General features: G+C 51.0%; 1 protein-coding gene across 4 annotated transcripts in view; it reads left to right on the top strand.

Moving 5' to 3' along the window:
• The window catches only part of LOC140403188 (transitional endoplasmic reticulum ATPase-like), a 50,395-nt gene extending 28,811 nt beyond the window's left edge, over positions 1-21,584 (top strand). For 3 of the 4 annotated variants that reach the window (XM_072490922.1, XM_072490923.1, XM_072490924.1), the window contains exons 13-18: positions 315-527; positions 1,153-1,331; positions 5,165-5,294; positions 12,145-12,303; positions 12,938-13,089; positions 20,080-21,584. In XM_072490922.1, the coding sequence (XP_072347023.1) occupies positions 315-527; positions 1,153-1,331; positions 5,165-5,294; positions 12,145-12,303; positions 12,938-13,089; positions 20,080-20,179 (933 nt within the window). In that variant the 3' untranslated portion in view covers positions 20,180-21,584. The remainder of the gene's footprint in view (positions 1-314; positions 528-1,152; positions 1,332-5,164; positions 5,295-12,144; positions 12,304-12,937; positions 13,090-20,079) is intronic. The other variant, XM_072490926.1, reaches the window with a different exon arrangement.
• Positions 21,585-25,236: the final 3,652 nt, after the last annotated feature.

Genomic DNA, 25,236 nt, shown 5'->3' with positions numbered 1-25,236 from the left:
ACGGCGGGGTGGTGGAAGTAGGGGATGCTCAAGAGGCCAGAATTGGAGGAGTGCAGGTACCTCGGGGGGGGGGGGGGGGGGGGGGTTGTGGGGCTGGGGGAGGCGACAGAGGTAGGGGAGGGGCCAGGGAGGGATTTGGAAATGAGGGTGAGAATTTGTGGTGGCCCCTCGATTTTTAACGTGAGCCACTGAGCACAAGGAGTGATTGACGCAGGGATGGTGGACGTCTGGATGAGCCCAGTTTGCGGAAGACGAGAGAGCAGCCAGGATGTGTGGGCACAGGATTGATTTCCTGCCCTTTTGTCTTTCCTCAGTACCCAGTGGAGTACCCAGACAAGTTTCTGAAGTTCGGAATGACTCCCTCTCGTGGGGTTCTTTTCTATGGCCCCCCAGGTTGTGGTAAGACCCTCCTGGCCAAGGCGATCGCCTGCGAGTGTCAGGCAAACTTTGTCTCCATCAAAGGGCCGGAGCTGCTAACCATGTGGTTCGGAGAGTCGGAGGCCAACGTCCGCGATGTGTTTGACAAGGTATGAAGGATTTAACAGTCCGCAAACCCAAGCCTTTATTTCTGACGGCCGGGAATTCAGAAATAAGAATGTTGCACCTCACTTGTATCAAACGTTAGTTAGACCACACTTCGAGCATTGTGTGCACCTCTGGTCACTGTATTGTAAACAGGACAGAGAGCCACTGGGGGGGGGGGGGGCTGCAGAGATTTTACGAGATGATCCCAGAGATGTGTGTGGGTTTATGTATCAGGAAACGATTGGCAGCCTGGGTCGCTTTGCTCTTGACAATAGGCCTGAACTCCCTCGAAGGATTTAAAATGAAGGGTTTTGGTAGAGTGGAGACTGAGAGAAATTGTAAAATTTTTATTCATTCTCGGGTATGTGTGACTGGCAATAAGTGTCATTTATTGTCTATCCACGGTTGCCATGGATAGAGCTGAGTAGCTTACTGGGTTGCTCTAGGTGGCTCACGGAGTTGAGCAGGAATGAAGGCCCTTCTGGATCATGTACATCGCCATCCCACATGTCTTCCCGAGTTCGGATGAATGTTGCTGAATGCAAACTCCATGTTGTGCTGTTCCTAATCTAGCCTTTTTGGGGGGGGTAACAGCTCACGTTCTGATTGGCTGTTGCTATTTTTAAGGCTCGGCAGGCCGCCCCATGTATCTTATTTTTCGACGAGCTGGACTCCATCGCGAAGTCTCGCGGAGGGAACGCTGGAGATGGCGGAGGGGCAGCGGACAGAGTCATCAACCAGATCCTGACCGAAATGGACGGCATGTCAGACAAGAAGAACGTGTTTATCGTTGGAGCCACAAACAGGTAGATCGATGCGGGGCTCGGCTGGGCCCACTCGGGGAGACATACGAAGCAGGAGTAGAAATAGGCCATTCGGCCCCTCGAGCCCGCTCCTCCATCCGCTAACATCATGGTTGCTCTGTTTGTGTTTCGAACTCCACATTCCCGGCTGCCCCCGATAACCTTTGATTCTTTTGTCCAACAAGAATCTCTCTGCCTCCGCCTTAAAAATATTCAGTGACCCCCCCCGACCTCCACCACCTTCTGAGGCCGAGAGTTCCAAAGTCACACAATCCTCCGAGAGAAAAAAGTTCTTCTCAGCCTGTCCTAAGACGGCGAGCCCTAATTTTAAAAGTTTTGAACTCCCCCACAAGAGGAAACATTCTTTCCACGTGCATCTGGCCGAGACCATTCAGAATCTTCTGTACTTCTATCTGGTCACCTCCTCACTCTTCCAAACTCCAGTGTAAACAGTACCAGTCCGACCAACCTTTCCTCATTAAAAAACCCGCCCATTCCAGGTATCGATCTAGGAAGCCTCCTCTGAACCGCCCGACTTCAACACATGTACATAAATAAAGAGACCAGCACTGCTCACAGTATTTGAGACGTAATCACATCAATGCCCTGTATAACTGAAGGTCACATCCTTACTTTTATGTTCAATTCCTCTCCTAATAACGGATAGCATTCCATTAGCCTACTTGATTACTTGCTGTACCTACCAACTAGCATCTTTGACTCATGCACTACAACACCCAGATCCCTCTGCACCTCGGGACTCTGCAGACGTTCTCCATTTAAGTCTTGCTCTTTTCCTTTTATGCCTGCCAAAATGAACAGCTTCCCGTTTTTCACATTGTGCTCCACCTGCAAGATTTTTGCCCACTCGCTCAACCTATCCATATCTATTGGCAATCTCCTTGTGTCTTCTTCACAACATACTTTCCCATCTATCTTTGTGTCATCTGAAAATTTAGCCACCACGCCTTCACTGCCCTCATCTAAGTCATTGATATGTATTGTAAAAAGTTGACTCTCCTCAGCACTTTCCTCCATCACGTTCTGCAATCAGAAAAGGGTTCATTTATACGTACTCTGGTTTGTGCCAGGTAGATCATCTTCTATCCTTGTTAATATGTAACCAGAAATGCCATGAGCTTTTATTTTCCACAATAACCTTTGATGTGGCAGCTTGTCAAATGCCTTCTCCCCTTTACCCGCAGCACATGTTATTCCCTGAAAAACCTCCGATAAATTGGTTAAACATGGTTTCCCTTTCACAAAACCATGCTGACTCTTCCCGATTGCCGTGAGTTTCTCTTAAGTGCACAGCTACAATTTTCTTAATGATTGATTCTAACATTGTTCCCACAACAGCAAACTGGCTCATAATTCCCAGTTTTCTGCCTCTCTCCCTTCTTGAATAGAAGGGTCACATTTGCTACTTTCAACACATCCACCTCTTTTTAAGACAATCGGGTGAAGTCCATCAGGACCCGGAGACTTGTCAGCTTGCAGCTCCATCAGTTTTCTCAATATCGCTTCCCTAGTGGATTTAATTTCACCTCATTCCTCTCTCCCTTCTACCTCCTGATTCACCACTATCACTGGAACTTTTTTGCATCCTCTACAATTAAGACAGAAATATATTTATTCATTACAGCTGTCATTTCCTTATTATCTCCTATTAACCCCTCATTGTCACAATCTAGAGGACACACTCACTTCACTTACTCCCCTTTTAAATACCTGTAGAAACTCTCACTATCCCTGTTCACATTTCTAGCTAGCTTCCTCTCATGCTCTAATTTCTTTCTCCTGATTAACCTTATAGTCATTCTCTGTCATTCTTTATATTCTAACCAATCGCCTGTCCTGCCTCCTCTCTCATCGCAGTTATATGCTTTTTCTTTAAGCTTGATATTTCTCTTAACACTGTTGCTTCATGGCGCCAGGGTCCCAGGTTCGATTCCCGGCTTGGGTCAATGCCAATGCAGAGTCTGCACGTTCTCCCCGTGTCTGCGTGGGTTTCCTCCAGGTTCCTCCCACAAAACCTGAAAGACGGGCTTGTTAGGTGACTTGGACATTCCGAATTCTCCCTCCCGAACAGGCGCCAGAATGTGGCGACGCGGGGATTTTCACAGTAACTTCATTGCAGTGTAAATGTAAGCCTACTTGTGATACAAATAAAGATTATGATAGGAAGGTGGGTATGCCCCTTATAATCGTTCTTCACAGTGAGGCTATACTTACTCTGAGTATTCGGAAATATCCCCTTAAAAGTCTGCCGCTTAGGCAGCACGGTGGCGCAGTGGTTAGCACTGCAGTCTCACAGTGCCGAGGTCCCAGGTTCGATCCCGGCCATGGGTCACTGTCCGTGTAGAGTTTGTACATTCTCCCCGTGTTTGCGTGGGTTTCACCCCCACAACTCAAAGATGTGCAGGCTAGGTGGATTGAACACGCTAAATTGCCCCTTAATTGGAAAAAAATTGAATTGGGTACACTAAATTTTTTTATTTTTTAAAAAGTCTGCCGCTGCTCTCGATTGACCTTTCCGCTAGCCTAGTATCCCAATTCACTTTAGCAAGCTCGGTTTTCATGCCCACTGTTACGGTACCAGACTCCAACTTATATTAGAAAAGTGGGCAAGACCCCAACTATTTTCCAATTTGCAAACTGTGAGGAACGGATACTTCACCCTCAGGACTGATTCCGCTACAACTACGGATTGTTTATATTAAAACAAACATTATTATTAACACACGATTAAACCCCACTAACATCCAAGGGAAAAACAGCTTTTCAATTCACAGTTAAACGGTTCTTACATAAAAATACAGAAAGGCCTTTGAGTTCACTTTCCCAATTAAGTAAAATCCACACATGTAATTCCGCTCATTAATAAAGTTAACACCCAGTGACTCACGGATTTATTCACAATGCCCTTGGGAGAGAGGCTTTCAGGATCAGTCTGAGAAACGCACCTCCTTCCCTCAGAACCCAATGCTGAACACTCAAAAATATGAAACGACAAACAACAGACACGCAATACAATATAGATGAAGATTTCCCACAGTCAGCCCACCACATAGTTGCCCTTTAATTAAATTTAAAACGCTTGTCGTAGACCCACTCTTCTCCCTTTCAAACTGGATCTAAAATTCAATCATATTGTGGTTGTTGCTACTGAGGGCTGCCTACACTCTGAGGTCATTAATTAACCCTGTCACATTGCATAACACCAGGTCTAATGTAACCTGCTCCCTGGATAGTTCCAGAATGTATTTAAAAAAGAAGAGCGTAAATAAAGTAAGTGTTGGTCTTCCGGAGAGCGACAATGATGAGTTAATTGTAGATAATCGGAAACTATCTCAAAACCATTCTGTGAACTCCCATCCCTTTATCAGAAGGCCCCGATAATCCTCCTTGTGCAATATTTCTTCTCCCACGCAGAGTTAGGATCATTCCCTCCACCAACATCACTAACTTTGATGGTTTGGTTGTGACTGAGTTGCTCTTGGTGGGACTTAGTTCGGGGCACTGACTGCCCTTTGGCCGTAAAGGCATGCTGGGGTGTCCAGAAGTTGCAAGCCAACGAGGAAAAGAATGAGAACCCCCCCCCCCCCCCTCCGCCAGCGTCTCACGGCGAGAGAACGGCCCGCGTGAGGCGCGAGGTGGCTTCCAGCGTCCCAAAAATAAAAATACCGGGCGGAACGTCACCCGGTTGCCAGCTATTGGCCAGACCAGCTGAAAACCGGACTGTTCGGTCAATCCAAATCCAGATGGGCGACCATCCAATAAGGAAACTCCGATGATCTGGTTTATTGCTGGACTGAATTGAGTTTTGTTTCCAGACCGGACATCATTGATCCAGCCATCCTGCGACCCGGACGCTTGGATCAGCTGATTTATATCCCACTGCCTGATGAGAAATCAAGGACGTCCATCTTGAAGGCCAACTTGAGGAAGTCGCCAATAGCTAAGGTGTGGAGATGATCAATTCTGGCACGGAGCTCTAGACAGGTGGAATAGGTTATTGAAGAAAGCCATTGGAACCCATGGGTTTGTATTTGTTGGATCCATAGAAAAGGCCATGGAGGGGTAGACACAAAACATGAGCCTGTGCGTATTTTTTAATTTATTCTTTTATGGACCATGGGTGTGGCCAACAGCAGAATAATTTATTGCCCATCCCTAATTGCCCCTTGAACGGAGTGTCTGGCTCGGCCATTTCCGAGGGGCAGCTCCGAGTCAAGCACATTGCTGTGGGCCTGGAGTCACGTGTAGGCCAGACCGGGTAAGGGCGGCAGATTTCCTTCCCAAAAGAGGCATGAGTGAACCAGATGGGTTTTTACAACAGTGGACACGCGTGGCACAGCGGTTAGCACCGCTGCCTCACGGCACCAGGGACCCGGGTTCGATTCCGGCCTCGGGTCACTGTCTGCGTGGAGTTTGCACTCTCTCCCCATGTCTGCGTGGGTTTCCTCCGGGTGCTCCGGTTTCCTCCCACAGTCCAAAAATGCACAGGTTAGGTGGATTGGCCGTGATAAATTGGCCCTTAGTGTCCAAAGGTTAGACGGGGCTAGGGGGTTGCGGGGGAATAGGCCTAGGTAGGGTGCTGTTCCAGAGGATCGGTGCAGATTCGATGGGCCGAATGGCCTCATTCTGCATTGTAGGGATTTTATGGTCACTGAGACTAGCTTTACAATTCCACATTTCCTGTGTTCAGCTTCTACAGGGCGGGGCAGTGTTAGACTCTCGTCCCTGGACTAAGCATTGCTCCCCCGTGTGCGTGTTGGTTTGTGTGTATGTGCGTGTGTCAGACCAATGCTCTCCCACAGTCACGCCCAACAATTCATTGCAATGAAATCAAGAGAACCCAGTCCTCGAATGAAGGGTCACCACAATCTCATTGCGGTGGGCGGTCATTGAATGACGGAGGCTCCGTTGCTATTGTCCGCATTACATGCCGTTGATGTTTTTGACATTCTGCTATTGCTGCCCTTGTGAGCCGCAGGCCTGTGACCAGAGCCATGGCCCCGTCTGCAGCCCCGTCTGCAGCCCCGCCGCAGGTCACTGAGTAACAGTGACACAATGTTGGCTTAATGAATGTGGTGAACCACTGTATTAGTGGGTGTAAGATAGGACCTGCACTACAGGTTCGCCGGTAGCTCCTGCCGGCTGGCTCCGCCCAGGGAGAACTGTATAAATATGCATGACCTCCAGTGCCCTGCCATTTCGCCAGCTGCAGCAGGAGGCCTCGCATCTGACTGTAATAAAGCCACATTTGTACCCAACTTTAGTCTTTGTGAAACCGATCGTGCATCAATTTATTACAGTCAGATTTTCCACAGAATGGATATCCGAATTCAGCCCGATCGCCAGCAGCTGGATCCTCACTCGCCCGACGCCAGGAAGGACTTTACTCACTGGCTGGCATGTTTCGAGGTTTACATCAACGCGGTGGACCCCGCGCCAACGGAGGCTCAGAAGATAAACGTCCTGTACTCCAGACTGAGCTCCAGCGTGTTCCCGTTGATCCAAGACGCCACAAATTACACAAAAGCGACGGAACTCCTCAAAGAACACTACGCACAGAAGACGAATACGCTCTTCGCCAGGCATGTACTCGCCACCCGCTCGCAACTACCTGGTGAGTCCATCGAAGACTTCTGGCGGGCCCTAATCCCACTCGTCCGGGACTGTGACTGTCAGGCCGTCACGGCCGCCGAACACGCGAATCTCCTCGTGCGCGATGCTTTCGTGACGGGGATTGTGTCGGACCGCATCCGAGAACGATTGCTGGAAGGGGCCACGCTCGAACTGGCGGAGACTAAAACCTTGGCGCTCTCCATGACGGTCACATCCCGTGACATACAATCGTACCCCTCCCGCCGCGCTGCCCACCCTTCTACCCTTTCCTACCCCTCCCGGACCCCGGCGACGACCTCCTCGGCCGGGGCCCTGCCTTCCCAATACGCCTGCGCTGCACGCCAATCCGCGCACCCCGGGGGTCCCCGCTGCTACTTCTGCGGTCAGCAGAAGCACCCCCGCCAATACTGACCGGCCCGCACTGCCGTTTGTAAAGCCTGCAGTAAAAAGGGCCACTTCGCGGCTGTGTGCCAGGCCCGCACAGTCGCTGCGATCACGCCCGCTATCGTCCCCTCCCCCACACCGGACGCACAATGGGAGCCGCCATCTTCTCCTCCCGGGGCCATGTGCGACCAATGGGTGCTGCCATCTTGTTCCCCTTTGGCCACGTGTGCCCCATGGGCGCCGCCATCTTGTCACGACCCCGCAATGTGCGCACCATGGGTGCCGCCATCTTGTCCCGACCCCGCAATGTGCGCACCATGGGTGCCGCCATCTTGTCCCGACCCCGCAATGTGCGCACCGTGGGCGCCGCCATCTTGTCCCCCACAGGGTCTCCGGACATCCCGACATCGGAACCGCACACGCTCGCCACCCGAAGCATCCAATGGCTACCTGCAGCTCGCTTCGATGACGCTGGACCAATCTCGCCCGCACAACCGGGCCACCGCGTCGACAACGGTTAAAATCAACGGCCGCGCGACTTCGTGCCTGCTGGACTCCGGGAGCACCGAAAGCTTCGTTCACCCAGATACGGTAAGGCGCTGCTCCCACGCGGTCCACCCGGCCAATCAAAGGATCTCCCTAGCCTCCGGATCCCACTCCGTCCCAATCCGAGGCTTTTGTACAGTCACCCTCATGGTCCATCACAAATGGGGTCTCAGTCTTCCAAAGAGAGATGGACCGAATGGTCGACCAGTGCGGTTTGCGGGCCACCTTTCCGTACTTAGATAATGTCACCATCTGCGGCCATGACCAGCAGGACCACGATGCCAACCTCGATAAATTCCTCCGCACTGCCACTCTTCTCAACCTGACCTACAACAAAGAGAAGTGTGTGTTCAGCACGACCCGGTTAGCCATTCTCGGCTATGTAGTCCAAAAGGGACTTCTCGGGCCTGACCCCGACCGCATGCGCCCCCTCATGGAACTTCCCCTCCCCCACTGCCCCAAGGCCCTCAAACGCTGCCTGAGGTTCTTTTCCTACTACGCTCAGTGGGTCCCAAACTAAGCGGACAAGGCCCGCCCACTCATTCAGTCCACCCAATTCCCCCTCGCGGCCGAGGCACAACACGCTTTTGCCCGCATCAGAGCAGACATCGCCAAGGCCGGGATGCGCGCAGTGGATGAATCACTGCCTTTCCAAGTAGAAAGCGACGCTTCAGACGTCGCCCTTGCCGCCACTCTAAACCAGGCAGGCAGACCCGTGGCATTCTTTTCCCGCACCCTTCATGCCTCTGAAATTCGACACTCATCCGTCGAGAAGGAGGCCCAAGCTATCGTTGAAGCTGTGCGGCATTGGAGGCATTACCTGGTCGGTAAGAGATTCACTCTCCTTACGGACCAACGGTCGGTAGCCTTCATGTTCAATAACACACAGTGGGGCAAGATCAAAAATGATAAATTCTTGCGGTGGAGAACCAAGCTCTCCACCTATAATTACGAGATCTTGTATCGCCCCGGTAAACTCAACGAGCCCTCAGACGCCTTCTCCCGAGGTACATGTGCCAGCGCACAAGTGGACCAACTCCGGGCCATACACGACAGCCTTTGTCACCCAGGGGTCACTCGATTGTACCATCTGGTCAAAGCTCGCAATCTGCCCTACTCCGTCGAGGAAGTAAGGACAGTCACCAGGGACTGCCAGGTCTGTGCGGAGTGCAAGCCGCACTTCTACCGGCCGGACCGTGCGCGCCTGGTGAAGGCTTCCCGCCCCTTTGAACGCCTCAGCGTGGATTTCAAAGGGCCCCTCCCCTCCACCGACCGTAACACGTACATTCTCAGTGTGGTCGAAGAGTACTCCAGATTCCCCTTCACCATCCCATGCCCCGATATGACGTCTGCCACTGTCATCAAGGCCCTCAGCACCATCTTCACTCTGTTAGGTTTCCCCGCCTACATCCACAGTGACAGGGGATCCTCATTCATGAGCGATGAGCTGCGTCAGTTCCTGCTCAGCAGGGGTATAGCCTCCAGCAGGATACAACCCCCGGGGGAACGGGCAAGTAGAACGGGAGAATGGGATGGTTTGGAGGGCCGTCCAGCTGGCCCTACGGTCCAGGAACCTCCCAGCCTCTCGCTAGCAGGAGGTCCTCCCTGACGCTCTACACTCCATCTGGTCACTATTGTGCACCGCCACTAATAACACACCCCATGAACGTGTTTTTACCTTCCCCAGGAAGTCCACATCCGGGGGTGTCGCTCCCGACTTGGCTCGCTGCTCCAGGACCAGTCCCTCTCCGTAGGCACGTCCGACTCCACAAGGCGGACCCCTCGGTGGACAGGGTTCACCTGCTCCACACCAACCCTCAATATGCCTACGTTCAGTTCCCCGACGGCCGCCAAGATACTGCCTCACTCAGGGACCTGGCACCGTCAGGTTCCACCCCAACACACCCCCCCACCAATGCGCCCCTCCCCACCGCGCCGCCAATATTGACCCCACCCCCCCCTCCCCTTTTCCGCACAAGAGGACAAAGAGGACTCCTGCACGCTCCCGGTGTTCCCCGATGACTGGTCAGCATCAGCACCGCCGCCACCGCCATCGGTGCCACCTCCACCACCGCCAGCACCGACTTCACCGCCACCGTTACGCCGCTCCCAATGAAGCACCAAAGCACCGGACCGGCTGAACCTTTGACGGACTCCGGACCGTCAACAGGGACTTTTCTTTCCCTACCACTGTACATAATTGCACTAATTGTATATAGTTTCACGTCACCCCCGCCGGACTCATTTTTAACAGGGGGTGAATGTGGTGAATCACTGTAATAGGAGATGTAAGGTAGGACCTGCACTCCAGGTTCGCCGGTAGCTCCTACCGGCTGGCTCCGCCCACGGAGAACTGTATAAATATGCATGACCTCTAGTGCCCTGACATTTCGCCAGCTGTAGCAGGAGGCCACGCATCTGACTGTAATAAAGCCACAGTTATACCCAACTTTAGTCTTTGTGCAATTGATCGTGCATCAATGAGCATCAAAACCCCTCCAAATTGAATATTTGTGTGCAAGAATTACTGACGGAGTATTGACCACTATTTGCAGTTGGCTCCAGCCCCGGATTATAGAACCATAGAATTTACAGTGCAGAAGGAGGCCATTCTGCCCATCGAGTCTGCACCGGCTCTTGGAAAGAGCACCCTACTTAAGCCCATACCTCCACCCTATCCCCATAACCCAGCAACCCCATCTATCCCAAGGCCAATCCACCTAACCTGCACATCTTTGGACCGTGGGAGGAAACCGGAGCACCCGGAGGAAACCCACGCACACACGGGGAGGACGTGCAGACTCCACACAGGCAGTGACCCAAGCGAGAATCGAACCCGGGACCCTGGTGCTGAGAAGCCATGGTGCTAATCACTGTGCTACCGTGCTGCCCGTAGATAATAGGAACCACCCCAAATCAATGATAATAAAAAACAATTCAACTTTTAAAAGGAGAATGTAATTTATGGCCATCCGTTTATGTTTAGTGAGGGTAGTAGGGGTGTGTTAAAAGACATCATTCTGATTATGACGGGAGCACCGCCACCTCTGAGCAGCAGGGAGCGCTGTCTCTCCACATTTGAGTTGAAGCATGCTGGCAGGTTGTAGCAGAGACAACCTTATTAAAACAAATTGTTTTGTCAGCTCCAAGTACTCGTGTCCTCTTGAAAGCAACCATCCTTCTCACCTCCCCGTACCATCTCCCTATCGTGAGGGCCCAGGTTGTCATTGTATTTACAGCACAGAGACAGTCCATTCGGCCCTACAATGCTGTTTACGTTCTTTGTGAACCCCCCCCCCCCCCCCTGGTCCCGACTGGTAGTGAAATTTGAATTCAATGAAAACCTGGAATTAAAAAGTCTAATGACGTCAGTAAGGATGTGATTGCTGTGGAGGGGGTGCAGGGGAGTTTCACCAGGATGGTACCTGGGCTGGAGTGTTTCGGCTACAGAGAGAGGCTGGGGTTGTTCTCCTTGGAGCAGAGCAGGCTGAGGGGGGACATCATCGAGGTGGGCAAAACTATGAGGGAGATAGGGAGGAACATTTCCCCTTTATGGGGAGTTCAGTAGCCAGGGGGCATAGATTTAAGGTAAGGGGCGGGAGGTTTAGAGGGGGTTTGAGGACACACCTTTTCACCCACAGGTTGGTAGGAGTCTGGAACTCGCTGCCTGAAAGGCTGGTGGAGGCGGGAACCCTGACAACATTTAAGAAACATTCAGATGAGCTCTTGATACGCCACAGCATACAAGGCTACGGACCGAGTGCTGGAAACTGGGATTAGAATGGATAGGTGCTCGATGGCCAGCACAGACAGCATGGACCGAAGGGCCTCGTTCGGTGCTGTAAAACCCAATGGCCACTCATTCCAAGGGCACTTAGGGGTGGGCAGTAAATGCTGGCTTGGCCAGTGACCCCCACATCTCCTTTCACTCACCCCCCCGAGGGAGTGCGTTCCCCATTCCCCACTCTCTTGAGTTAGGAAGTTTCTCCTCCACTCCCAAGTGGATTTATTGGTGACGATCTTGGACTGGTGGCTAGTGACTCAGAGTGACGGGGGTTGGTCAGCTCTCGCACCTCTGGGTGCGACGGTATTGGTCATCAGAGCCGAGCGAGGCCGAGGGCCAAAGGTGGGAGCCCAGGCCCGTGCGGTTCGGAGGATTGAGGCGGGTACCGGGTAGTGAGGTTGCCCCTGCCCCGAGGGAGGTGACAAAGCGCCACGTTCACTCCCCACTCTTCCTCTTCTTCGTTCTCAGACCGTGGACTTGGCGTACCTGGCCAAAATAACCCACGGCTTCTCGGGCGCTGACCTCACCGAGATTTGCCAGCGGGCATGCAAGCTTGCCATCCGCGAGGCCATTGAAGCGGAGGTCAAACGGGAACAGGAACATCAGAACAACCCAGATGTTGCCATGGTGAGTGACCTTCACCCGCCCCCCTGGACACCCGGGAATGAACGTAATCCGTTCGATATCTGGAATTACGATCCCAGGTGGAGTTTAACATTTACATTTCCTCCAGCTAACATTGCGTTTGTGTATCGGATCAGGTTGAGGCGAATAAGGAGCCTCAACAGAACGTCTCGCATTTAGATTCTAACTTGGCAAAGTGTCCCTTCACAGGATATTTCACAGGGTTATCCGACCAAATTCCACCCAAGCCGCAGGAGATATTATCCTTACAGGGGACCAACAGCTTGGTTTAAGGAGATTGATGCTCTTCAAATCCTATGAGGATGGAGAGGCGGGTCGAGGTTTCACGGAGGGAATTCCAGAGCTTGGAGCCTGGGCAGCTGGGAGTCCCGTTGTCCCCCACAGTCTCCCATATCGTGCTGCCCTTGGCAGTCACATACTCCAAGCTTGGGCTGCGGGCGGAGGGGCAGAGAGAGAGATCCCGAGGGTCAAGACTAAGGGATGCCCCGAGTAGCAAAATTCTCGGCCAACAGAAATCGTGACTCCTGCCGTGATCCTTCCCAGCTGCAGGATATTGTCCGGACACCTGCTCCCACCTTTCTCCTTTTTTTTTTTTTTTTGTTGTTGCTCTAAACAGGAAGACGACTATGACCCTGTCCCCGAGATTCGCCGCGACCACTTTGAGGAGGCCATGAGGTTCGGCCGCCGGTCAGTCAGTGACAACGATATCAGGAAATACGAGATGTTCGCCCAGACTCTCCAACAGAGCCGGGGCTTCGGGAACTTCAGGTCCGTCTTAAATATCACGTTGCGACAACGCACGCGAAGGAAGCTTTGCATTTATATAGCGCCGCCACCTACGCGGGATGTCCCAAACTGTTTTACAGCCATTGAAATACTCTTGAGGTCTGTTGTAATGTCAGACATGTGGTGGCCGTTTTGTACACAGCAAGTCCCACAAACAACAATGCGACAATGACCCAGATAATCTCTGTCAGTGAGCTCGGTTGAGGGATATATATTGGCTAAGACACCAGAGAGAGTGCCACTCCTCTTCAAAATGGTGAATTTGAATCTTTGATCCCTATCTGAGAGGGCCGACAAGGGTTTAATGCCTCGCCTAAAGGTCGGAAGCACTCCTCCAGCGAAGCACTGAAGTGTCGAACTGGAGTTTGTGCTTGAGGTTCTGGACTAGGTCTAGACCCCACGACCTGTTTGATGTGTTGGGTGTTCTGGATCACATACAGGTCACCAACACTTGAAGTAGTGCAACATTATTTTATTAAAAGGTTAACTATTTAAACATACTTGAACTGGGGGTAAATACGATACCAGCTTTAACTAAAGACCTTTGCCTTGTCCTAACCAGTCGATGCACTCAGCACATGGTGAATGTCTGTGTTGCAGGCTGTGAGCTCTGTGCTCCTAGCTAGCTGCTACTCGAATGAGCGGGAACTCTGATGTCCCCTGTCTTTATACTGCGTGTGCTCTCACTGGTGATTGGCTGCGGTGTTGTGTGTGTTGATTGGTCCCACTGTGTGTCCATCAGTGTGTGTCTGCACCATGATATACTGGTGTATATTATGTCATTCCCCCCTTTTATATAAAGAAATGTGCCTGTGTGACAATAAATAGTGTGTGGTGAATGTTCCTGACTACGTGTGTGCGAAATATTTACAGGACTATGTACATAAAACTAAGCTATTTACATGGGAAGGTGCCTGGTGCAGAAACAAACAGTGTGTCACACAAATAACGAGATGAACACTATATACAAACCACTTGAACAATTAAACGGAAGAACAGAACGGACCAGAGAGTCCATTAGTGCACAAAGTTCACAAATTAAGTCTCTGAGGTGGGCGACGAATTCTGGTTGACTGCCTCACGGGTGGGTCGGGAGCCACCGGCTGAGGAGCGGGCTGGACTGCGTCAGAGTGAGGAGGATGCAGAGTAACCGGAATCTCCGCATAGTCCAGGTCAGGGACAACAGGAGGCCGTGGCACTGGCGGAGGGTCACGTAGCGAGCGTGGAACGAGACGAAGGGCACGTCGATTACGGCGCAGAATGCAACCATCCGGTAGACGAACCAGGAACGAGCGGGGAGCCACCTGCCAAAGAATGACAGCAGTTGCAGACCAGCCACCACCCGGAAGATGGATGTGGACGTTGTCATCCGGCGCCAGAGCAGGGAGATCAGCTGCACGGGAGTCATGAGCCGCCTTGTGCTGTGCACAAGACAGCTGCATCCGTCGAACGACTGGAACGTGGTCGAGGTCTGGGACATGAATGGACGGCACCGTCGTCCTCAGGGTGCGACCCATGAGCAGCTGGGCTGGCGACAGGCCAGTGGACAGTGGGGCGGAGCGATAGGCCAGCAAGGCGAGGTAGAAATCGGACCCAGCATCAGCCTTGCAGAGGAGCCGTTTGACTATGTGGACGCCCTTCTCCGCTTTGCCGTTGGATTGGGGGTGCAGGGGACTGGATGTCACATGCACAAAGTTGTACCTCCTGGAAAAGTTGGACCATTCCTGGCTTGCGAAGCAGGGGCCATTGTCCGACATCACAGTGAGTGGAATGCCGTGTTGAGCAGAGGTGTTCTTGCAGGCACGGATAACTGCAGACGATGTGATGTCGTGTAAACGTACCACCTCCAGGTAGTTTGAAAAATAGTCAACAATCAGAACATAGTCCCTGCCCAGTGCGTGGAACAGGTCGATGCCGACCTTGGACCAAGGGGACGTGACCAACTCATGGGGCTGTAGGGTCTCACGTCGTTGGGCCGGCTGGAACCGCTGACAAGTGGGGCAGTTGAGCACTGTGTTGGCGATTGTCGTCATTGATGCTGGGCCAGTACACTGCCTCTCGGGCCCGTCGGCGGCACTTCTCCACGCCAAGATGGCCCTCGTGTAGCTGTTCCAAGACGAGCTGGCGCATGCTGAGTGGGATAACAATGCGGTCCAGCTTCAGGAGGACACCATCGGCTACTGCCAGATCGTCTCGGATGTTGTAGAACTGAGGGCATTGACCCTTGAGCCACCCGTCTGTTAGGTGGCACATGACACGCTGTAGCAAAGGGTCAGCCGCCGTCTCGCGGCGAATTTGAACGAGGCGTTCATCCGTGGCCGGTAGATTGGAGGCCACGAAGGCCACATGGGCGTCAACCTGACAGACGAATCCCGCTGGGTGTCACAGATTATTGACTGCCCTGGAGAGAGCGTCGGCAATGATTAGGTCTTTGCCCGGGGTGTATACCAGCTGGAAGTCATATCGCCGGAGCTTGAGCAGAATACGCTTGAGGCGAGGCGTCATGTCGTTCAAGTCTTTCTGTATTATATTGACCAGCGGGTGATGGTCGGTCTCGACGGTGAATTGGGGAAGGCTGTACACAATCATGAAACTTTACGACACCGGTCAAAAGGCCCAGGCACTCCTTTTCTATCTGCGCATAGCGCTGTTCCGTGGGGGTCATGGCGCGTGACGCATATGCAACGGGGGCCCATGATGAGGCCTCATCACGTTGCAGGAGCACTGCCCCAATGCCAGATTGGCTGGCATCGGTCGACATTTTTGTCTCTTTCGCTGGATCAAAAAAGGCCAATACCGGGGCCGTGGTAAGTTTGGATTTAAGTTCTCTCCATTCGCGCTCGTGGGCAGGAAGCCATTGGAAGTTTGTCGTCTTCCTGACCAGGTTCCTGAGAGCTGTGGTATGAGAGGCAAGGTTAGGGATGAACTTCCCGAGGAAGTTGACCATGCCCAGAAATCGGAGGACCACCTTCTTGTCCTCTGGCTTTTTCATGGCTGTGATGGCAGCTACCTTGTCCGCATCCGGCCGCACACCCAACTGGGAGATGTGGTCCCCTAGGAACTTGAGTTGCGTCTGGCCGAAGGAGCATTTGGCTCTGTTGAGGCGTAGGCCCTGCTCCCGTATGCGTTTGAACACGCGCTGGAGGCGACTGATATGCCAAATGACCAAATGATTATGTCGTCGACATAGACACGAACACCTTCAATGCCTTCCATCATTTGTTCCATGATCCTGTGGAATATTTCTGACGCCGATATGATCCCAAACGGCATCCTGTTGTAACAATATCTGCCAAAAGGGGTGTTAAAGGAACACAGTTTCCTGCTGGATCTGTCTCGTTGAATTTGCCAGAATCCTTTCGAGGCATCAAGTTTGGTGAAGAGCTTGGCCCGAGCCATCTCGCATGTGATCTCTTCGCGCTTGGGGATTGGGTAATGCTCCCTCATTATGTTGCGATTCAGATCCTTTGGATCAATGCAGATTCTGAGCTCGCCGGAGGGTTTTTACGCACACCATGGAACTGACCCAGTCGGTTGGTTCCGTAACTCTGGAGATCACTCCTTGGTCTTGGAGGTCCTGCAGCTGCTGCTTGAGGCGGTCCTTGAGGGTGCTGGGACTCTGCGAGGTGCATGCACCACAGGCGTGGCGTTCTGTTTGAGTAGGATCTTGTAAGTATATGGGAGCGTGCCCATGCTTTCGAAGACGTTTTGGTGCTGGTCGATGATGGCGTTGAGTTGCGCCCTGAAGTCAGCATCCTGGAAGGCAGACGTGTCATCAGGAGAGAGAGAGTGAACTCTTTGAATGAATTTTAGAAGTTTGCACGCCTGTGCGCCAAGCAGGGAGTCCTTCGAGGAGCCCACGATCTCGAAAGGAAGGATGGCTTTTCGTGACTTGTGTGTCACTTCGAGTTGGCATGAGCCGGTCGCAGGAATGATGTTGCTGTTGTAGTCCAATAGCTGGCAGGCCGATGGAAGAATGGTTGGTTTGACACGAAGGCTTTGGAAAGCAGACCACGCCATGAGATTGGCAGAGGCACCAGTGTCCAGGCGGAATCGTATTTGGGACCGGTTGACCGACAGGGTGGCACACCACTCATCGTTTGGATCGATGCTGTATACCGACAGCGGCTGGTGTCTTTGCTTCGGGGACAGCCTGTTTTTCGTTACGACACCGACTCGAAAAGGCGCCTTCGGGTCCTCGGTGTCACTGCTGGGCGAGAGGTCGGAATCGGACTCTGTGACCATGGGTTGAATTGCCCGGACATTCCTGCGAGGCTGGCTGAAGCGATATGAATTGGCAGGCTGAGCTGCTCGACAACAGGCAGCATAGTGGCCAAGTCTGCCACATCGTAGGCATTGTCGAGACTTTGCGGGGCATTGCCGCTTTAAATGGGTGGAGCCACAGTTGCCGCACGTCGTGACGTCAGCACGTTCGCTGCGCCACCGCGCATGCGCGGTGCGGTCATGCGTGGTGCGCGCCTGCGCATTACGTTCCTCCACGTCGCCGTCCCCTCGTTTGGTGCGTACAAGCGTGGGAGTCCGCGAAAAGCGCGCAAAATGGCCGCCTTCTTCCAGGCTGAGGCCCTGGAGGTGCTCAATCACTTGGACCCGTTCTGCCTTGTAGGGACCTTGCCGCGCCGTTTCAGCTGCTTGTATATGGGAGTACCGACTGGTGGTGTTTTCATGTAGGACACAGATCTCGATGGCGGTCGCTAGGGTGAGTTGCTTTACTTTGAGGAGCTGCTGCCGTAGGGGGTCCGACTGAACACCGAAAACGGTCTGATCGCGTATCATGGAGTCGGAGGTGGGCCCGTAGCTGCAAGATTACGCAAGGATGCAGAGGTGCGTTAGAAAGGATTGGAAAGGTTCGTCCTTACCCTGCAAACTCTGCTGGAACACGTAGCATTCGAAACTTTCATTCACCTCTACATTGCAGTGAGTGTCAAATTTGAGGAGAACCGTCTTGAACTTCGTCTTGTCTTCGTCATCTGCAAAGGTGAGAGAGTTGAAAATGTAGATGGCATAGTCTCGGCCGTGGAGAGGAGAAGAGCAATCGTGCTGGTATCCGAGGCATCCTCCCTGTCCGTGGCTTCGAGGAAGAGCTGGAAGCACTGTTTGAGAATCTTCCAGTTGGCCCCGAGGTTGCCGGCGATGTGGAGTGGCAGCGGCGGGCTGATGTTGTCCATGTTGCAGGATGACGGAATGCTGGCGGAAGAGGTAGGTCACTTGCAGGTAGGTCTAAGAAGTGCTAGTATGCAACCAATCCTGGTATCATGATGTGTTGGGTGTTCTGGATCACATACAGGTCACCAACACTTGAAGTAGTGCAACACTCTTTTATTAAAAGGTTAACTATTTAAACATACTTGAACTGTGGGTAAATACGATACCAGCTTTAACTAAAGACCTTTGCCTTGTCCTAACCAGTCGATGCACTCAGCACATGGTGAATGTCTGTGTTGCAGGCTGTGAGCTCTGTGCTCCTAGCTAGCTGCTACTCGAATGAGCGGGAACTCTGATGCTCCCTGTCTTTATATTGCGTGTGCTCTCACTGGTGATTGGCTGCGTATGTTGTGTATGTTGATTGGTCCCACTATGCGTCCATCAGTGCGTGTCTGCACCATGATATACTGGTGTATATTATGACACTGCTGACTCAGTAGGAGTGTGGTACTCGCTGAGCTCGATCGCCCCTCCCACCGGCTCCTACGTATGGAGTCTGTGCCTGAAAGACTGGCTGGCATTCTTTTTCCTGAATCAATGGCCCCTGGACTTTTTTATGGCTCCTTCCACATTGCTGGGCCATCCCGGGATTCTTCGCAGCCAACAGCCCTGTTCACAGGCTGCACGGAGAGACTGGGATGTTGTCATGGATATCTCCATCATCCATCAATCAGAATCAAAAGTCACACATTCATATTCATCTGAAAACAAATGGAATATGTTGAAGATCTGGGAGGTGAGGAACCTATAGTTTGCCAAGTCTTTATCAATAGCAATGCCTCAGCCAATCAAAGACTTTCCAACCAGTTAACCTTTTCTTATCTGCAGTATGAATTGTTATAATTGTTTGAAACTTGGTATTCCTCTGTTTGTCCTGAGAGTGCTAGATGAAAAACTTCAGCGGCATCTTTCTTTCTCTCTTTCTCTCTCTCTTTCTCTCTCTCTCTCTTTCTCTCTCTCTCTCTCTCTCTCTCTCTCTCTCTCTCTCTCTCTCTCTTTCTTTCTTTCTTTCTCTCTCTCTCTATTTCTCTCGCTCTCTCTCTTCTCTCTTTCTTTCTCTCCTCTCTTTCTCTCTCTCGCTCTTTCTCTCCTCTCTTTCTCTCTCCATTCTTTCTTTCTCTCCTCTCTCTTGCTCTCTCTTTCTTTCTCTCTTTCTTTCTCTCTCTCTCTCTATTTCTCTCTCTCTCTCTTCTCTCTTTCTTTCTCTCCTCTCTTTCTCTCTCTTCTCTATTTCTTTCTCTCTCCTCTCTCTCTCTCTCTCTCTCTCTCTCTCTCTCTTTCTCTCTTTTCTCTTCATTCTTTCTTTCTCTCTTCTCTCTTTCTTTCTCTTTCTTTCTTTCTCTCTCTCTCTATTTCTCTCGCTCTCTCTCTTCTCTCTTTCTTTCTCTCCTCTCTTTCTCTCTCTCGCTCTCTTTCTCTCTTTCTCTCTCTCGCTCTTTCTCTCCTCTCTTTCTCTCTTCATTCTTTCTTTCTCTCCTCTCTCTTGCTCTCTCTTTCTTTCTCTCGCTCTCTATTTCTCTCTCTCTCCTCTCTTTCTTTCTCTCCTCTCTTTCACTTTCTTTCTCTCTCCTCTCTCTCCCTCTCTCTCCCTCGTCTCTCTCTCTCTCTCTCTTTCTCTCTTTCTCTCTTTCTCTCTTCTCTCTTTCTTTCTCTTTCTTTCTTTCTCTCTCTCTCTCTCTCCTTTTTCTTCAGCATTATCCGTAATCCTTCCCAAAGTCCCATCAATATCTGTTCCCTTTCCTCTTCCAGGTTTCCATCTAACAACCCAAGCAGCGGACAGGGCAGCAGTGACGGAGGGAGTGGAGGAAACTTGTACCGCGAAGAGGGAGATGATGATCTTTACAACTGAGCATGGGTCGAAGGTTACGAGGTCACCAGTTGGGGAAGGCGACCCTGCAAGTGGCCGAGGACCGAACTGTTCCCTTGAACTTTGTGGGGAAGCAACACATTACTGGTGGCAGTTTGGACTCTGAATTTACTTCAGCTTTGTGACTTCTCTGGTGGCCCGTGACCCAGTGTTTGGTTTATTAGTGGACATGGCTAGGTAGCTCAGTGCTTTGTACAGTACACGGGGCGTAAGCTTGGTGCTCCACTCGCCATTGGTTCTGTGTGGGCAATAACGGGTGCATGCTTGTGTGGGTTTGTGGGAGCATGTATATGGGGGGTGTGTGTGTGTGTGTGCGTTCACCCATGTACATTAAGACTGCCATCCACCCAATTAGCTTGGCCGTTTACAATGTGACTGCACTAAACTAAGCCAGGACCCCCTACAGGGGGGAACAAAACCTTTCTGGGTTTTTTGAAGAACCTTTGTGATTTCCAAAGTGGAGACTTTGGTGTTCTCGAAAGGTTTTCAATGATTCATGTTGGGAGTTTTCTCTCTAATCCAACCCTGATTCTGTGAACCTTGCGATTAGCGATTAGGTGGCCGCCTCCTTTGCTATTCAGCTGCGCTACAGCCTGAAATCTGCTCATTATGTGACAAGATGTGTCTGAGGGGTGATGAAAATGTGACGGATTATTTGTCTCCCAGGGAAGCGAGGGAAATGCAGAGTAGCTGAAGCCCAATATCTTCCCTGATGGTATAGGATGGAGCAGGCTCTGTGGGCCAAATGGCCTGCTCCTGTTCCCATTTCCTGTGTCCCTCTTCGCTTTATGGGGAAAGTGCATTCAACAACGGAGCATCCGCAATCCTCCAGGGTAAAGAATTCCAAAGACTCTCAACCCTTTGAGTTGAAGAAGCCTCTCCTCATCCCAGGCCTGAATGATTGGCCCCATAGTCCCGGGAAGATTTGAAGAATCAATGCTTTGTCAATCTCCCAGCTCTTAAATATTGGAGCGAGACTGTGCTCACTGCTCCCTCCAACACCTCCGATTTAAAATCCTTATCTTCAGATCCCTCCCTGCCCTTGACCCTTCCCTAGCTCTGCAACCTCCTTCAGCCCTGCCAGCGTCCAGTGTGGCAGACGACACAAACTGTGCGTAGGGTCTTAGGCAAGAGTTAATGAATGAAAATGAAAATCGCTTATTGTCACAAGTAGGCTTCAAATGAAGTTACTGTGAAAAGCCCCTAGTCGCCACATTCCGGCGCCTGTTCGGGGAGGCTGGTGCGGGATGTTCCCTAGTACTTAAGCTGGAATTGGGGTTTTAATCGTTTACTAGATTGCACTTATTGTTTAATAGACCGCACCAATATATAAAGGGGACACAGGGGGCACTGTGATTGCTGAACACAATAAACCTGGTCAAGACCTGCTTTCTAGTTCTTATTGTAGAGGTACCATCGGAGCGTAACATGGGGGTCCCGAGGCCTCGTTAGAAATTAGGCCAGTGAAGTTTTACCAACCCTCCAGGTTTGTCCTGGAGTGTCCAGGAATTATGCAGCCCGGGACACTGCTGTTGAGACGGAAAAAGCTGGGAATATTTTTAAAAATTATCTTCAATTCCCTTTGGACATTTTCTTATCCAGAAGAGATGGGGAAGAGAGGTTGTTCGCTTGGTCGAAGGAATGACGTGGTATGATGAAGAATTCAGGAATGTGTCCAAATGGGTTGACGATCCAGACAAATAGGCCTGATTTGAAAGTCTTCCTTTTTAAAAAAAAAAAGTAACTTCTTTCAAAGAACAATACAGCACTGGAACAGGCCCTTCGGCCCTCCAAGCCTGCGCCTTCTGGCTCTCTCCCTCTCCTTGAGGGAGATAGACTGTCCACATATCCTGTCATTCCTCCTCCTGTGAATTTTGACGTGGGTTCCGGCAAGGTAAGATGAGACAGGGCACAGATTTGAAGCTTAATTTTCACCCAACTATGATAGAAACCTCTCAACTCTTCGAAAAGAGATTTATATTCTCGAAAAAAAGTCCAATTGTGTTTCAGAAGCAGAAAACCCATAGGACCCAGTAGAAGTTGTGACGGTTTGTCAAATACAGCCAGGCTGGGGTTTTCTATCTTTTCGACACTCATGGAGTCTTCACAGTGCAGAAGGAGGCCATTCAGCCCCTCAAGTTTGCACCGACCCCGTGAAAGAGCACCAGGCCCACTCCCCCGCACTATTCCCGAGATTCCACACATTGATCGTGGCCCGTCCACCTAACCCGCACATCTTTGGACTGTGGGAGGGAACCCACGCAGACACGGGGAGGAAGTGCAGACTCCGCACAGACTACCCAAGCCGGGAATCGAACCTGGGACCCTGGCACTGTGAGGCAGCAGTGCTAACCATTGTGCCACCAAGATAGTTCTTGAAAAACTTTTAATATCTTCAATACCCCAGCAGAATCAGAGAATGGTTACCACATAGAAGGCAGTTCCATCCATTAGGCCCGTTCCAACTCTCTACAGAAACCATTTAGTTAGTCTCATATCCCCTATCTTTTCCCTACAGAACATAGAGGAACAGTAGACCATTCGGCCCATCGAGCCTGCTCCGCCATTCGTAATGATCATGGCTGACCTTGATCATCAACTACTCCACGTTCCTCTTGATTCCCCGAGAGAACAAAATTTTGTCTATTCCAGCCTTAAATATATTCAATGATGGAGTAGACGGTTCCTGATCCTACACGTATTCAAATTGACTCCACAGGGAGTCAATTTGAAAGAATGACTCGTGGATGACTCTGGATTGAGGTTAGGTGGATCGGCCATGATGTCCAACGGTTAAGGTGGGGTTACAGGGATAGGGCGGGAGGAGTGGGCCTAGGTTGGGGTGCTCTTTTGGAGGTTGGGCGCAGGCTCAGTGGGCCGAATGGCCTCCTTCTGCAATGTAGGGATTCTGTGATTCAGTCCCACTAAGTTGACCAATCCCACCGTCGGCCTCCGTACCCTGGGATCAGGAAAGAGAAAAGTCCACCCTGCTCCAGGACCCACTCCAGTAAAGTTGCCCCCTAGGTTGGTTAAGGCCCAGGCTGTGAGGCCTCCCACTGGCAAATTGCCTGCTCACTGCTTGTTGCCTGAGCTCCCTCATTGAAGATTGGTATCTGCCTACTTGCTGGGGTCGGGGCGGGGGAGGATAATATTAGTAGAAATTCCAAACTGAGGGACTTTGTTGGAGAAGTACAGTGGCTGTGATTCTCAAAGAGCACAGAACTGTTATTTCTTACTCAATGGCCTGCTGCGTTTGGGACTGGGTTCCTGTTGCCCTTTTTGCCTGAGAGTTGAATCCTAAATCAGAGCAAACAAATCTGTCCTGGATCTGTACCCCACACCTCCTGAAAGGGTTTAGACTGCCCGTGCTCCTCTCGAAGTAGTTACAATTGATCTCAGCTCATTACCTGAGGCAGTATCCTACCTTGGTATTGTATGATGCTGCCACGTTAACCCAAGCATCTTTTGGAAACATCTTTATTTCCTCACAGAAGAACATTGGGAATCAGAAGTTTGCAGCAGGAGCCCCTCGTTTTTCCGAATCGCATTTTTAAACAGTTTGCAAACTGTGATGAACCAAAAGGTGCGACTGGACGACATTGACTGTTTCATGCTACAAGTCTTACAACACCAGGTTAAAGTCCAACAGGTTTGTTTCAAACACTAGCTTTCGGAGCACAGCTCCTTCCTCAGGTGAATGAAGAGGTATGCTCCAGAAACATATATATAGACAAATTCAAAGATGCACGACAATGCTTGGAATGCGAGCATTTGCAGGTAATTAAGTCTTTATTGTCTCGCATTTTTGACTTTGTCTACATATATGTTTCTGGAACATACCTCTTCATTCACCTGAGGAAGGAGTAGCGCTCCGAAAGCTAGTGATACGAAACAAACCTGTTGGACTTTAACCTGGTGTTGTAAGACTTCTTACTGTGCTCACCCCAGTCCAACGCCAGCATCTCCACATCATGTTTCATGCTAAATTGATTTGACCTCTTGCTGTCCCTCCAATCCACTATCCTTCCTTTCCTGCTCTACTATTTCCCGGTTCTCCCCACTTTTCCTCGCCTCTCCACTTTTGCTTTCTCCTCTGCCCCCCTCTATACCCCCGCCTCCCTCCCCATCCCACCCCTTCCCATTCTTCCAACCCTACCCTTCGCTCCATTCTCTCTCTCGCTCGAACCCCTCCACAAACTCATTCTCTCTCACACACCCCTCCCCACACACACACACTCTCTGACACTCCTCCTCTCTCCCCTCCACACACTCTCTTTCGCTCTAACCCCTCCTCTCTCTCTCTCTCTCCTCCACACACACCTCTCCTCTTTCTCTCTCCTCCACATGCACACAGTCTCTTGCTCTCTCTCGCGTGCGCTCTCTCACACCTCTCTTTCACTCTCTCTTTTCCACATAGTCTCTTTCTCTCTCTTATGCGCCCTCTTTCACTCTCTCTTTTTCACACACACAACACTGTCTATTGCTCTCTATCTCTCTCGCTTACCCCTCCACTCTTTCTCTCCAGCACCCAGTTTATGAAGATGATATACCAGGCTGTTAAATAACCTTCTCAATCAAACGAGTCTGTATTGTGATGTCTTGAGAGTTTTATTGCACATGTTTGCAATTTAAAGTTTGAGTTTCCTATGATTTAAGATTTGGATTATGACATGAAGTTGTACACATTTATGAAACATATACGTCCAGGAAACACATCGGGCTGAGATACATTTGCGAAAAATCTCCACCTAACAGGACAATAAAGCTGCTGAACTTTACTTCAAAATCACTCAATAATCAGTCTGGCTGTGTGAGTGGAAGGTAGTTTGTCATTGGCAATGGAAACACAGATGGATGCCAGGTTCTCCATGTGGGTCGGGTTAATGTCGAGCTTGAGTCAATCCCACATGCCAGGCTGAGCTCCATCAGGACCCATTCTTGGGTGTCCCCAGATCTCCTGCTAAATTCAGCTGAACAGGGCCGATTCATTGGAAGATGTTACAGAGCAAGAGTGTCGACACGTTCACGAACTGTGCTCA

Source organism: Scyliorhinus torazame, chromosome 27, assembly GCF_047496885.1.
Source record: "Scyliorhinus torazame isolate Kashiwa2021f chromosome 27, sScyTor2.1, whole genome shotgun sequence".
NCBI lineage: Eukaryota > Metazoa > Chordata > Chondrichthyes > Carcharhiniformes > Scyliorhinidae > Scyliorhinus > Scyliorhinus torazame.
This window is presented reverse-complemented; position numbering and strand designations above follow the sequence as displayed.